We start from the raw sequence: 15,756 nt of genomic DNA, 5'->3' as shown, positions 1-15,756 counted from the left end.
GTTGAACTACAACTCCCATCATTCCCAGCCACAATCAATTTATTGTTGATGGGGATGATGGGAGTTGTAGTTCAGCAATATCTGGAGGGTCAGGTTTGCTCATCCCTGCACTGTTGTTGTTTTTTAAAATCATATTGATATACCACCCCATACAAAATCTCTGGGCGGTTTACATATTATACTAAAGACAGGTCAGAGAGCAAGGCCTCTGATGCCAATTGGGCAGGTTCGTACAGGAGCAAGTGGCCTTGAAGACGGGCTTTGAGCCGCCTCTGAGCCAAGTAAATAACAGCAGGAATGCATTTAAAGACTGACTCTGGTAGAGACACTGCAAGGCTTTGAATATGCTTTAAAACTCGTTCTGAGAACTAGGTGTCGCTTAAACTTAATGAGGAGAAGCCCTTGGTTAAATACCCCAATTCCTCCACCTGCTGCCACACCAATCCTCTCCATGGTTCAACGTCAATTTTGTGTTTGATTTTTTAAAAAAACAAACACACCACCGGAGAAGAACAAACATGGAATAATATGTAACCGTGTAGTTTGGCCCTGATAACTTTTTGATTTTATTCTTTGGCATTGCCCATACACATTCTGAATCAATATCTATCTCCTTCCCTCCCTCCCTCCCTCTCTCTCTCTCTCATGCCTAGTCTCTCTCTATCCGTTCAGTCGTGTCTGACTCTCGGTCACTGTATGGATCAATGCGCTCTATGCCATCCTATCTCCTATCTAGAAGCAGGGGTAAGCAGCGATGTGGCCAGATTTGCAGATGATACCAAACTCTTCCGGGTAGTGAAATCCAAAATGGATTGTGAGCAGCTCCAAAAGGATCTCTCCAACCTGGGGGAGTGGGCGACAAAATGGCAAATGCGGTTCAATGTTAGCAAGTGTAAAGTGATGCACATTGGGACGAAAAACCCCAACTTCAAGTATATGCTGATGGGATCCGAGCTGTCGGTGACGGACCAGGAGAGGGATCTTGGGGTTGTGGTGGACAGCTCGTTGAAAGTGTCGACTCAATGTGCGGCAGCTGTGAAAAAGGCCAATTCCATGCTAGGGATCATTAGAAAGGGGATTGAAAATAAAACGGCTAACATTATAATGCCCTTATGCAAAACTATGGTGTGGCCACACTTGGAGTACTGCATACAGTTCTGGTCACCACATCTTAAAAAGGACATTGTTGAACTGGAGAAGGTACAGAAGAGGGCAACCAAGATGATCAGGGGCCTAGAGCACCTTTCTTATGAGGCAAGACTACAACACCTGGGGCTTTTTAGTTTAGAAAAAAGACGACTGCGGGGAGACATGATAGAGGTCTATAAGGTCATGCATGGTGTGGAGAAAGTGGAGAAATTCTTTTCCCTCTCCCACAACACTAGAACCAGGGGTCACGCCATGAAATTGATTGCCAGGAGTTCTAGGACCAACAAACGGAAGTAGTTTTTCACACAACGCCTGCTAACTGGGCAAAGAGGCACCTTTTACCATGGTGATTCTCTTTATTTAGCAGGGGGAGAGTAACTGGCCCTATCCACCCCCAGCACAGTACCTCCAGTGACTGTTGCTGGTGTCTATCTTGTGTTTCTTTTTAGATTGTGAGCCCTTTGGGGACAGGGATCCATCTTATTTATGTATTATTTCTCTGTGTAAACCGCCCTGAGCCATTTTTGGAAGGGCGGTTTAGAAATTGAATTAATAATAATAATAATAATAATAATAACGCGTGATCCACTTGTGGAACTCTCTGCCACAGGATGTGGTGACAGCCAACAACCTGGATGGCTTTAAGAGGGGTTTGGATGACTTCATGGAGGAGAGGTCTATCAATGGCTACTAGTCGGAGGGCTGTGAGCCACCTCTAGCCTCAAAGGCAGGATGCCTCTGAGTACCAGTTGCAGGGGAGTAATGGCAGGAGAGAGGGCACGCCCTCAACTCCTGTCTGTGGCTTCCAGCAGCATCTGGTGGGCCACTGTGCGAAACAGGATGCTGGACTAGATGGGCCTCCTTGGGCCTGATCCAGCAGGGCTGCTCTTATGTTCTTATGTACAGCTTCTTTTAATTCCGCCATGATCATTCCAGTGTCATTTTTTATAATAATGCCTAGTAAATAATATTTTATTGCTTTTGGACTGCAAATGGTATAGATTAAGGGTCCTCCTCCTCCTCCTCCTCCTCCTCCTCCTCCTTCTTCTCCTCCATTTTATTACAGTACAACTACAATGCTCCAGAAATATATTCCTCTCCAACTTAATATATTGACAGTAAGAATTCCAATCATTCAAAAACAGTAGCTGGCATCCAGACTAACTCTGCACTAGTGCACACATGTTGCACTAGTGTAAGGAAGTTGTGCTAGCTTGTTCTGCTAAGTCGGCAGCTTGCAGACCAGACTAGTGTCGTACTGGTGCGACACGGTGCCCTTGTGAGCCTCCTGCTGTGAAATTCCTTCCTCAGTCTATATACATTGCAGGGAATGATAAAAGGTTATCCACACTCCTTGCTGCACAAGTGCAGTGGTTGCACAAGCCGACTGAGAGCACAAGAGATTAAGTAACGTTGAGTAGCTGCTCAGCTGTGCAACCTCCTTGTATGACTGCATCTCAGTTATTTCTTCTAGTGCAGTATTAGTCTGGGTGTCAGCCAGTATCTACAGGTATTTATCAGCTAGTGGAAAGGAGAGGAGAGCTGGTCTTGTGGTAGCAAGCATGACTTGTCCCCTTAGCTAAGCAGTGTCTGCCCTGGTTGCATATGGATGGGAGTAGTAGTAGTAGTAGTAGTAGTGCAAAGCAGATGCTCTACCACTGAGCTATGGCCCCACGTTCTTATTTACACACCATCCTATTCTTCACTTTAGGAGTAGCCAAAAGATATATGCTGCACTTTTGCCGCTCTCCTGCATAGCCAGAAATTGCTACATGTCAGAACATGAAGAGAGCTGGTCTTGTGGTAGCAAGCATGACTTGTCCCCTTAGCTAAGCAGGGTCTGCTCTGGTTGCATATGAATGGGAAACTAGAAGTGTGAGCACAGTAAGATATTCCCTTGAGGGGATGGATCCACTCTGGGAAGAGCAGAAGGTTTCAAGTTCCCACCCTGACTTCTCTGAGATAGGGCTGAGAGAGATTCCTGCCTGCAGCCTTGGAGAAGCCGCTGCCAGTCTGTGAAGACAATACTGAGCTAGATAGACCAATGGTCTGACTCAGTATATGGCAGCTTCCTATGTTCCTATGTTGTTCCTATGATAATTTCCAGATTCTACTTCACTTCTCCAATAACATCAATCCATTTTTGCATTTCAGCAGATTCAAGTGATTTCAGAAGACATTTCTGAACCAATTTTCACTGCCATCAATAAATTCATAACCGAGGATATTAATTCCAATCTCAAATTGATAGCAGTAACATTGAACAGTACAAATCCTGAATCCAAAGGGGCATCACAGTTCACCACTGTGAAAACAATCCTTAAAATCTTTCACGAGAAGCCTGTGGTCATGCCTGCCACATATGCACCAAATCAGTGCACATTTTACAACACTTCCATAAAGTGTTGCTATCCATAAACCCTTGAGCTTATCTTCATGGTCTAAAGCAGTGATTCTCAAACTTGGGTCCTCAGGTGTTATTGGACTTCAACTCCCATAATCCCCAACCAAAGGCCACTGAGGCTGGGGATTATGGGAGTTGAAGTCCAATAACACCTGAGGACCCAAGTTTGAGAATCCCTGGTCTAAAGATCTAGAAACGTGGTCCTTTAACAAAAATGCAGCATGAAAGCTAAGATTCTTAGGAACTTTAATTCTGTAGCCCAGGGGTTCTCAGCCTTGGGTCACCAGATGATGTTGGACTACACGCTCCCATGATCCCCTGCTACAACCTATGGCTGTTGTGGCAGAGGACGATGGGAGTTGTAGTCTAATAACATATGGGGACTCAAGGTTGAGAGCCCTTGCTGTAGCTAACATCAAGCTGTCACGATACTTTGACTCATGAAAGGCATGATTTACTAGAGACTGAGGCTTCTTCCATAAGAACAGTGTATTGCATTTCAATGGGTGGTTGGCTTTCTGTTCTTAGAGGGCTGCAAAAGATTCCAACAATCCGCTCTTTGTTTACTAAGTGCCTTGTACAGAGTGCAGGCTTTTTGTAATTCCCCCTCTCCCCCGCCACTTTTTTTTTTATTAATGACTAATAGTGCATGAACACAGCTAGGGACACTGAAGGCTATTGTACAGTGATGGAAAGGAGAACGGATGCTTTTAGAAAAACTTGCTCATGGCCAGAGCAGCTTTCTCAATTGCTTGTGAGAATATCTATATCCTATAAATATATATATGCAGCTGGAGATGCTTGTGCATTGTGTCTCTTCTTCCATCAATCACATTTTCTGCCCTTCGAAGGCGGAAGCCAAATTTAAGCATCGGCTTGCTCAGAAGCAAATCTCATTCAGGCAAGTGACATGGGGGTGGTTAGAATATCTCAGAACCCAGTCGTTTGATTTCTGGAGTGCCTTTCCCTAGAACAAATTCCAGATGGGTAGCCATAGCCTATTCATGGCTGTGCAGGCAAACTTTGGTATCTGTGGGGGTTCTGTTGCATGGGGGTGGGGGTGGGGGACAGATGCTGAAACTGTGGATACCGACATTGACTCTGTGGGATGGGGCATTTAGGTTCCTGAAAGCTGGCGGCGGGGGGGGGCAAAAACACACAAAAGAACCTACTTTTAAAAGTCCTCTATCCTGCTCCGTGGGTGTCCAGCTGTCCAGGAATGTTCCCTGGGGTTTTTTTCCTGTGAAAAATTGCAGGGGAAATGCTTTTTAAAAAGAAATGAGGCACAAAATGGCAGCTGGAAATGACCTCCACAGTAACTTCCAGCCCTCTAGGAACCACGCATATGTGGGTTTTAACCATTTCGTATTGGCAGATAATGAAATTGGGTGTTAATTACACATCCGCAAATACACGAAACCATGGACATAAAGTCCACATATAACGAGGTTTGCCTGTACCAAGCTGAGTATTGGCCTCACTCACACAAATGGTTCAAATTTCGGTTTAATGTGGGTTATCAGTGTTCGCGTGTTTGTGTGAACCCACATCAAGGTGGTTGATCAAGGTCCAAGATGAACTGGAGATTCCTACCTTGGCATGGGTTCACACTAATGTTTGTAACCCACATTAAACCCAGTTTCAAAAGATTATGTGAACCAGGCTATTGTCTGTAGTGAGTGGCAGAGGCTCTCCAGGGTTTTAGGCGGGGGTCCTTCCCAACCGTACCAGAAAATTGAACCTGGGACATTCTGCATGTGCAGTGGATGCTCTGCCATGAAGCAATGGCCCCATCCTGTAACCCAGCTTTTTTTTTTAACATTTTGAAATGCATGTATTATCATCAGATGTGACAATTTACACATGAGTTTGACCATCATTCCATGTAAATATGAAACTGCCTTATGCCAAGTCAAATCACTGCTGCCTCATCATCTTCTTAGGGGTCTTGGGCAGGAGCCTTTCCCCTGGTGGCGCAGTGGTAAAACTGCCACCCTATAACCAGAAGGTTGCAAGTTCGATCCTGACCAGGGGCTCAAGGTTGACTCAGCCTTCCATCCTTCCGAGGTCGGTAAAATGAGTACCCAGAATGTTGGGGGCAATATGCTAAATCATTGTAAACTGCTTAGAGAGCTCCGGCTATAAAGCGGTATATAAATGTAAGTGCTATTGCTAAGAAGGAATGGGGGTGGGACCATAGCTCAGTGGCAGAGCATCTGCTTGGCATGCAGAAGGTCCCAGGTTCAATCCCTGGCAGCATCTCCAGGTGTGACTGGAAAAGTCCTTTGTCTGGAAACCTTGGGGAGCTGTTGCCAGCTAGATGGACTAATGGTTTGGTGCTGCATAAGAAAGCTTCCTATGTTGTACATGGCAGTAGGTCTTTATACATTTCAGATGATTTTAGGGTTGCAGCTTCATTCTTACTGAACTTGCTCCTGGGCAATAAGCCCCTCACTGCCTGTGGTGGGCTTTGTCACTTCTATGGCAAATTTCCCCACCTCAGAATAGCTAAAGATGATGCGCCAATGGTGTAGTGGTTAGAGTGGTGGACTAGGACTGGGGAGACTTGAGTTCAAATCCCCATTCAGCCATGATACCTGCTGGGTGACTCTGGGCCAGTCACTTCTCTCTCAGCCTAACCTACTTCACAGGGTTGTTGTGAAGAGAAACCTAAGTATGTAGTACACCGTTCTGGGCTCCTTGGAGGAAGAAACGACATAGCAATACCAGGGGATAGCAGAATAGAAGAAAAAGAAATAGAAAAAATCACCCAATACAAAGATCACCCAATACAAAAATCACCCAATACAAAGATCAAATGGAAATGGAAAGGCTGTGGCAGAAAAAGACCAAAATAATCCCAGTGGTAATTGGCACCCTGGGTGCAGTTCCAAAAGACCTTGAAGAGCACCTCAACACCATAGGGGCCACAGAAATCACCATCAGCCAATTACAAAAGGCAGCTTTACTGGGAACAGCCTATATTCTGCGACGATATCTATAACAATTGACAATAAAATTCAGCCATCCCAGGTCCTTGGGAAGGACTCGATGTCTGGATAAAACAAACCAGTCAATAACACCTGTCTGACTGTGTAAACAAGAAATAATAATGATAATTACACAGTTCTGCAAAACTGAAGAGCTGTCTTTCCTTACCCTCTTCTTCTCTGTTCCCTAGTGCTTCTACCTCTCATTCGGATCATTCAGCACATACAAAATCAGCTTCTGTTGTCTCATCAGATTCCATCTCCACCTCCACGGAAAACTTTTCTCCAGATTTAAGGGTAAGTTGTTGAGCCAATCTATGCATGTAGCAGAATCCTGAGATAAGTCTTTTACTGGCTACTACCATGTTGACTTTGAGGTGGGTGGGGGTGGGGTGGCTGTATGCTTCGGTACTCCTCCATGAAAAAAACGTTTCTTGTACACAGAAAATTAGCACGCTACAGGCTAAGGGTGGATAAGACCCTTCTGACAGGCTGATCAGTTGTGTAAAAGTAAAGTGTGCCATCAAGTCGATTTCGACTCCTGGCACCCACAGAGCCCTGTGGTTGTCTTCGGTAGAATACACAGAAGGGGTTTACCATTGCCATATTCCATGCAGTATGAGATGATGCCTTTCAGCATCTTCCTATATTGCTGCTGCCCGATAGAATACCAGCAGGGATTCAAACCGGGAACCTTCTGCTGGTTAGTCAAGTATTTCCCCGCTGCGCCACTTAAAGTGGGTTAATCAGTTGTGTGCAAGCAAGTTTTTTTTTTTTTGTTTGGGTTGGTTTCCTTTGTGGGGGAACAGTCACTCATGCATTCTGAATGGTTTGGTCCAGAAGAGAGACCTGCAGCGTGTGATTTTGCTGCATGGGTAGAACAGCTGTTGGCTTTGTCCCTGTGAAGCAGATCCTGTAGTTCTTCCTATCAGTTTATGTATGCTTCTAAGTGGCCACTTGTTTGGAAGACAGAATATGCTCATGAGGTGTATCATGTTTGCTCACACACCTGTGCTTTTGGACCACCTTTGCAAATCTGCTTGAAACCAAATTTGCAAGTCTTAATAACAAACGGACAATAAGATGATGCTAGGATATCCCAGAGGAACAACAGACTTGGAGGAAAGGATTTTGAAAACAAGAGGTAAAGTTTGTTTGTAAAATGCAGAGGCACAGTGTAGACTGTGGTGTCCGGCAACCTTGGTATAGTTATGGTTGCGCAGGGAGTGGAGGTGACTCCCAAGACAACATCTGCTCTCTACAAGGTACATCTCAGCCTGCAATGGTCCCCTCCTGGTTTGCACAATCTGGGTGACATTGTGCGTTGAAGGGTACATGTAGCTTTATTTGTATTATTAATGTGACTATGTCCTGGAAGGGAAGATTGTATTTCCTTTTCAGAGTCACATCTTGCACTTCCGGTAATGTGCATAGGCATGGGGCAATTGCCATGCGCAGAATTTATTTATTTATTTATTCTTAATGCTCCGGTGGTTGATTCTCACAGTAATTTTTGACATGATACATTGCAGTTGTGGGAACTATGCCACTTGGTTTTCATGCTAGAGTCATTTATGTGTGAAACTGCCTGCATGTAGACATTGTGGGGAAGAAATGGGAAAGAATGGTTCATCTTAAAAAATTTTCTGATATGATGTTTTCACCTGGGGGTTGTTGCACACAAATCTTTCCTCATGTGGGACTGAAGTGGTACAGTCCACATCAGTGTTCTCTCTAAGGCATGTGCATGTGCTCACAATTTTTTTGATGTCCACACAAAAATTTTTAGAACCCACTCAGATTGAATCAGGAAGGCCCCATTTACTTACTTACTTACTTACTTACTTACTTACTTAATTAATTAATTAATTAAACATATTTATATACCACCCAAAATGAAAGTCTCAGGGCGGTTCACATTCTGAATTCTTAATGCACATGCACACACACTGCCTTGATACTGCACAGATGAAAAAGATTAGAGGGAACACTGGTCCTCATAAAAGGGATTGAAGAACTCACCCTCAGGTACAGCTACCCTGTAACATTTTTGATCTTGCGTTTCACCCTGTGCTTCATCCTATATTTCATGGATGCTTAAATCTTGTATCCAAGCTTTAACGTTTAGTTTTGATTTTTTTTTTTTTAATGTGATGCTCAAAAAAGCAAGACTTTGTTTTCCCTTTTCTTCTTCTTTTGCACTGTGGCATGCCATCTTAAAAAAAAACACACACACACCACACACCGCAGGATTTTGGTTTTCTTTCCCACTCAGCGATATACATTTTCGGTAGAGGACAAGGCGACAAGGAGCAAATTCTCAGGTTTCATGATGTCAGCAATCTGGATCCCCATGGAGCTGAGCTGTGTTCCTGACTGCACTAAATGCTTGCTGCTGCTGCGATTAATTATTTATTTGGAATATGTATACATCCCTCTTCTTCAGCCACAGCAAAAAGTTCATAAAAATGGTTCCCACCAGGCTGGCTTGTTGCCTTTCACCGCTTGAAGCAAATGCCGACAAGCTGCCAGCCTTGCCCTCGGGGCCACCCCCTTGCCTTGTTGACCCCGAGACCGCTCTGCTTCCCCCTCATCAGCCTCAGCTTTGCGGCTCTTGCCTGGCCAGGCAGCAGGGGCAGAGCTGGCACTCAGCAGCTCCGCCCGCCAGCCGTTCCTCGTTGCGCCCGCTGCGCCGGCTCCAGCACCTCACGTGCTTGGGACTTTTCTCTGTCCCCCTCCAGCCTCCATTTTGGGAGCAGAGAAAGCGGACAAGTTTGTTGCTGGAGGGGAGAGAGAGTGTGAGGGAGGAGAGCTGGTCTTGTGGGAGCAAGCATGAATTGTCCCCTTTGCTAAGCAGGGGCTGCCATGGTTTGCATTTGAATGGGCACTGTATGAAATGTGTGGGCACCATATGTGTGGGCTCTGTAAGAAATTGCCCTTTGGGGATGGGGTTGCTCTGGGAACAGCGCCTGCCTGCCTGCCTGCTTGCATGCATGCAGAAGGTTCCAAGTTCCCTCCCTGACAGCATCTCCAGATAGGGCTGAGAAAGACTCCTGCCTGCAACCATGGAGAAGCCGCTGCCAGTCTGTGTAGACAATCCTGATCTAGATGGACCAAGGGTCTGACTCAGTATATGGCAGCTTCCTATGTTCCTAAGCTACACAGCAGCCGCAACGAGGGGAGTCTGGCAGGCAAAGCTGCTGCCCAGGAGTGTAGCGAGATTCCCAGAGGCCCAGGGAGAAGCCGCTGAGGCTGCCGGGAGCGCTGGCCACACCTCTTCCCCCATGTCATCATGCCCGCGCAAGGGTGTGGCCATTATGGGAAACAAACATGTAGTGCCCCCTCACCTTCTCCAATAGGTAGAGTGCTTTCTTAGCTGGCTGGATGCTTCCTTCCCCCACACTTTGCAAGCGAGGGAGGGGAGGGAAGGAAGCATCCAGCCAGCTAAGAAAGAACTCTGCTCTCTGGAGAGGGCGTTGGGTCCACCGCCCACTGCACATTCATTTCCTGTGCCAGCCACACACCCTGTGATGACACAGGGGGAGAGAGGGGTGGCCAACATACATGGAGAGGAGAGCTGGTCTTGTGGTAGAAAGCATGACTTGTCCCCATAGCTAAGCAGGGTCTGTCCTGGTTGCATATGAATGGGAGACTTGATGTGTGAGGACTGCAAGATATTCCCCTCAGGGGATGAAGCCGCTCTGGGAAGAGCAGAAGGTTTCAAGTTCCCTCCCTGACTTCTCCAAGATAGGGCTGAGAGAGATTCCTGCCTGCAACCTTGGAGAAGCTGCTGCCAGTCTGTGAAGACAATACTGAGCTAAATAGACCAATGGTCTGACTCAGTATATGACAGTTTCCTATGTTCCTATGGTGCAGAGTAGGTGGGGAATGCAGTGGGAGAGGGGGAATGGAGCATCTTGGCAGCCCCTGTGGCCCGGGGGCATTTGTGCCCCTGCTGCTCCATTGTTCTTACACACGTGCTGCTGTCACGCATACAAGCTCCGTCCACACTGCATTACTGGCCGCGCAGCAGCATGCTCCAGAAGGCCCTCTCCCAAGCCAGTTGATGGATTGCAGATGGTGGAGGAGCACCAAGTAGGACCTCCCAGGAGGATGGAGGCAAGTAAATGCATATGGAAGAAGACAGTTCTTAATGTGTGAAGTGACTCTAACAAGCCGTGGGAAGGGCCGTAGTTCAGTGGTAGAGCATCCGTTTTGAATGAAGAAGGTTCCCTGCTCTTAGAGAGCGCTTTCTTCTGCACGATCCCCACTGCACGTTAAGGTCATCTGAGGAGGTCCATCTTCAGTTACCACCAGCACGTCTGGCGGCGACTCAGAGGCGGGCCTTCTCTGTAGCTGCTCCTGGGCTGTGGAATGCTCTCCCGGCAGAAATCAGTAATCTGAGTTCATTATTGGCCTTCAGGAGAGAGCCCTTGAGACCTGTTTGTTTGGCCTGGCCTTCCAGGGTTTTTAAACTGTTTTAAAATTGTAAATGTTTGGCCTGGTTTTCCAGGGTTTTTTTAAACTGTTTTAAATGTTTTAATTGTTAATGGATTTCTGATTTTAACTGTTAATTGATTTTAGTTGTTTTTATTTTAATGTAAACCACCCTAAGCCACTTTTGGGAGGTAAAGGTAAAGTGTGCCATCGAGTTGGTGTCGACTCCTGGCACCCACAGAGCCCTGTGGTTGTCTTTGGTAGAATACAGGAGGGGTTTACCTTTGCCATATCCCATGCAGTATGAGATGATGCCTTTCAGCATCTTCCTATATTGCTTCTACCTGATATAGGTGTTTCCCATAGTCTGGGCAACATACCAGCGGGGATTCAAACCAGCAACTTCTGGCTTGATAGTCAAGTCATTTCCCCACTGTGCCATTAGATGGCTTACTTTTGGAAGGGAGGTATAGAAATCAAGTAAATAAATAAATAAAATTCCCAGCATCTCCAGGTAGGGCTGGGAAAGATCCCTGACTGAAATCCTGGGGAGCTGTTGCCAGTTAGGATACGAATACGATGAATATGTATATACTGCTTTTCAACCAAAGTTCCCAAAGTGGTTTACATAGATATAAATAAATAAATAAAATGGCTACCTGTCCCCAAAGGGCTCACAATCTAAGAAAGAAATATAAGACAGACACCAGCAACAGCCACTGGAGGGATGCTGTGTTGGGGATGGATAGGACCAGTTGCTCCCCCCGCTAAATACAGAGAACCGCCACTTTTAAAAGGTGCCTCTTTGCTCAGTTAGCAGAGGACTAGATAATCCTGGGGATAGGTAATCCTGAGCTAGATGGATTAGTGATCTTACTTCAATGCAGCTTCATATGTCTTTTTCAGACAATGACAGGCATGTGGTGGACACTCAAAAATCATTCCACAGGGTAGCTGTTATCATTTAATAAACAGACCATGTGCATCTTAAATAGGTACAAAAATAAATATTGCTGTATAAGCAATTTCAATATGATTTGAGCTCAGACCATTATGCACCATGCAGGGATTTGAATTTATAACTCTTAATGTGATTTTTAGATGTAACATAATATTAGTTGAATGAGAGTGCCTACAAGATGTGCTGGAAAGCCATATTGAAGAAATATGTGCTTCTCCTTCCCCCTGCTTTTCTGTAAATCATAGCCATTCAGGTTGGAAAGGACCTTGTATCATCTGGCCAGTCTCCTTGCCAGCTTGGAAAATGCATAAGGCTGCGATTATGTCTAACATATGCCTCTTACTTGAGTTTGATGGTAAATGCCTGATGTTTTTGTTAACATTTCTCCTTTTTATAAGTTTCAAGCACAAGCAGTGTTGGGCTTTTTTTGCATGCCACCATAAATGTGGGTTAGCAGTGATGTGCTAAAAGTGTAGTTCTGTGCATGGTGGCGCCTGCACGTAGCCAGCCCACCATGCACGGGCAGGAGACAATTAGGCTCCAATTTCAGGCAACCATCTGTGCCCAAATGGTCATGAACGAATCCTTGGTTAAATTGGTGCAGGCACCACCACACACAGAGTGATACAGTAATGTACAGACGCAATTGCCCCTAGAATTACAAATAACCATTTACTTAATCTTAAGGAAGTCCCATTCAAAGGGCCGCCCTTCCATGAGGCATGGTGAGGCTGTTGCCTCAGGCGTGGGTGTGGGGAGGGCTACAGAGGGTGGCAACAGCAGGATCTCTGACACCACCATCCTACTAGCCACTGCTGCTCTGCCTTGGCCCACTGGGGCATGCCGTTCATTTCCCCCTCCTCGTGCAACCCAAACACAAGCATACACTCACACAACATACACAAACACATGCCCAGGAGTTCTGCACATGAACGCAATGAAAAGACACGTACATGCTTACACAGAAACACACTCACACAGCTTTGCAGATGTGTGCAGATGAAAAGATACAGGCTATATTGGCTCAAGTCCCTCTGTGTTCATAAGCCTGCACAGGACTGCAGCATCCCTTTTCTTCCCCCCTCACCTCTCATGTCTGTCAGGCAGAGAGTAACTCCCTCATAGGGATGTGCAGAATGTTCCAAGCTTGGAACGTTCCAACTCAGAGCAGGCCATTTTGAGTGTTCCAGGCTTAGAACAGAACAGCCCTGGAAAGGGCGTCCTGTTCTGAGCTCGGAGCGGAACAAGCCTGTTCCGTTCGGAACATTCCGAGGGTTCCAGCTTAAAAGAGACAGAGGTTTAAGATAGTGAGGGGGGGTGCTGGGAGGCAGCGAGAGGTATCTGCAACATAAAATTAACTGTAGCTCTTACCAGCAGTACTGGTAAGATGCGGGCCAGAGTGCCACCTTGGCGACTTGGCGCTACTGCTGGTAAGAGCTTTGATTAGTTTAATGTTAAAGGTACCTCTTGCCTCTCCCCAGCACTGCCCTCACTATCTTTTTTAAAAATTTTCTTCAAAGCCAGAGCACTTGGAACATTCCGAACAGAATGGGCTTATTCTGTAGACGCGCCAGGTCACTTCGGTGTTTCAGTTGGAACATTTGGGCCATTTTGCGTTCCTTTCCGAGCTCAGAATGGAATGCAAAACCCGTTCTGTGCAAATCTCTACTCCCTCAGGCCTCAAAACTGCCTTGATGTCCTGCTGCCCATCCCTCACTGTCAGAATGCTGACAGGAAAACTGCACTTGACTTATGCGATACGAAGGTCCCATGGACTTCAGTGTAGTGGACCATTTTAATTAAAACCTTTATTATTTTTTTAAACTGAGCTATTCTCCACATAATTTGGTGTATTTACTGCCTATTCACAGAGCTCAGCTTATCCTGCAATTCCCAGCTCACTCACCTCCCTCTCCTATCTCTTAGACCTTGGGGTGGGGCAAGTATTTCTTTCTACGGTGGGAAAACTGCAAGTGTGTAATTGTGTCAGTGATCTTCACTCTTTTTTAGGTGGGGCCACTTTTGGAAAATAAAATCTCAGTGTGGGAACCATTTCCACACCATTCTGCACTTTCCCCAGCGCTGGGAAGAGTGGTGCTTTAAGAGTAGCAGAGACCTGCGAAGGCCCAGTGCCATCTTGGAAGACATACACAGAACAGTGGGGAACCAGAGTTCCCCAGAGTTTTATGGGGAAAGTGCTGAGAAGAACTGCACTTCCTAGCATTCCATATGCACCTTCCAATATACTGTTGTACACGCTGCAGTACTTCACAATGAATGATGATTGCAAGACTCTACTTCCATGCAGAACTTACTAGAACTGTTTAAGAAATATATATAATATAATGCAATTCACTTTCTCTTTAGAATCAGCACTAAATGTTACATTGGGGAGGCTATTGGGTTGCCAGCAGTGTAATGATAAATGTCAGTTTCACAAACCACAGAAATTTGATAGTAAAAAAAACTCTGCTGGCTTGAGACCAGAGTAAAGGCTACCTCATTTTGGCTCAAGCGCCACAAAGCCAAGAAATTGGAACCTAAGGCTGATGCCTTAACAAATGTGCCACGTGATCAATATAATGAGGTTGTTCAATGTCACAATTTTGCTCACTTACAACTTGTCCTCCATGCACCACACTTCTCCTTGGTCTTTGAGGACCATATCAAGATAGGGAGGATGGAGTACCTGATACCAGCAAAGATGCCCCACATTATCCATGGAGGGCAAGTTGTAAGCAAGCACAACATGTGACATTGCACAACATCATTACTGATCACGTGGCATGTCTGTTAAGGCATCAGCCTTAGGTTCCAGTTTCTCGGCTTTGTGGAACTTGAGCCAAATTTGAGAGCCTTAGATCTGCTCTTAAACCATCAGGTTTTTTGACCATCAAATTACAGGAGGACCTTTGTATTTGTGGAGGTTCTATTCTGAGCTTATACTGCCATGGATACTGAAACCACGAATACCAAGGCATTAAGTCAATGGGATCATGGAGGTTAGGTTCCAAAGGGCATGGAAAATTGCACAAAACTGGCAAAACCCATGAAAAAATCCCAAATAATGTGGGGTCCAGCAGTCCAGCAATGCCCCCCAAGAGAAATAAATCCACCATATATATTCTGAGAAAAATCAGGGTTTAAAAAATTTTTTATTTTAAAAGGAGCCACAAAATGGCTAATGAACAAAACCCTCAATCTGCAGATATGCTGATTTAGCACCCCCCACACACACACTTTTAGCTGTTTTTTCCTCATGTATACCGAGATAGGGTGCCCAACCGTGGATGCCAGATCCGCAAATAACGAGGTCCTACAGTATTAATATATTTTATGAAACAATCAATTATTAGAAATGTTCTATAAAAATGTCAAGTATGAGCATTTTTTCAACCCCACATCTCTGAAAAGAATTTGCTCTTATATTGTGATTGCTAAGTTTATTCAGAAGCACTTTTATTCAGAAACATTCCCTCAGAGGGGACTTTTGCAAAAACCTTTTGGAAGTCTCAGGTATATAATATCTAATGGGTCACTCCTATCGAAGTGCTTATTGACAGTTCTAAAAAATTCTAGACTGTTTGGGAGACAGAACTTGTTCTTCTCTGTGTTTTAACCATTCTACCTTCAAATATACTTTGCACCAATTTCTCCTGGTATGGGAACAGAAGTTAATCTGCTGCATCTGGCATTTCCCAGATCCCTTTTTAAACACTGATGATGCATTGGCTATCTTCCAGTCCTCTGATAAGGATATTTTATTTTCTTTGAAATAGCCTTCATACCTTTTTGCAAGTTTCTGCTATTGGGCT

At 45.3% G+C, this 15,756-nt stretch overlaps 1 protein-coding gene and 1 non-coding gene across 3 annotated transcripts in view; both read left to right on the top strand.

Moving 5' to 3' along the window:
- Positions 1-15,756, top strand: part of MTMR2 (myotubularin related protein 2) — a 73,365-nt gene that overhangs the window by 8,519 nt on the left and 49,090 nt on the right. For both annotated transcript variants that reach the window (XR_008319514.1, XM_053309827.1), the window contains exon 2: positions 6,735-6,840. Coding sequence is in view for 1 of the 2 variants with exons in the window: in XM_053309827.1 (XP_053165802.1) it covers positions 6,735-6,840 (106 nt within the window). In the remaining variant the exon portion in view is untranslated. The remainder of the gene's footprint in view (positions 1-6,734; positions 6,841-15,756) is intronic.
- On the top strand, positions 5,738-5,818 carry TRNAA-GGC (transfer RNA alanine (anticodon GGC)). Its single transcript has one exon. It is a non-coding gene; the product is annotated as a tRNA-Ala (tRNA).

The sequence above is a fragment of the Hemicordylus capensis genome, chromosome 3, assembly GCF_027244095.1.
Source record: "Hemicordylus capensis ecotype Gifberg chromosome 3, rHemCap1.1.pri, whole genome shotgun sequence".
Classification (NCBI taxonomy): Eukaryota; Metazoa; Chordata; class Lepidosauria; order Squamata; family Cordylidae; genus Hemicordylus; species Hemicordylus capensis.
Note: the sequence above shows the minus strand (reverse complement) of the source record. Positions and strands in the feature narration are given on the sequence as shown.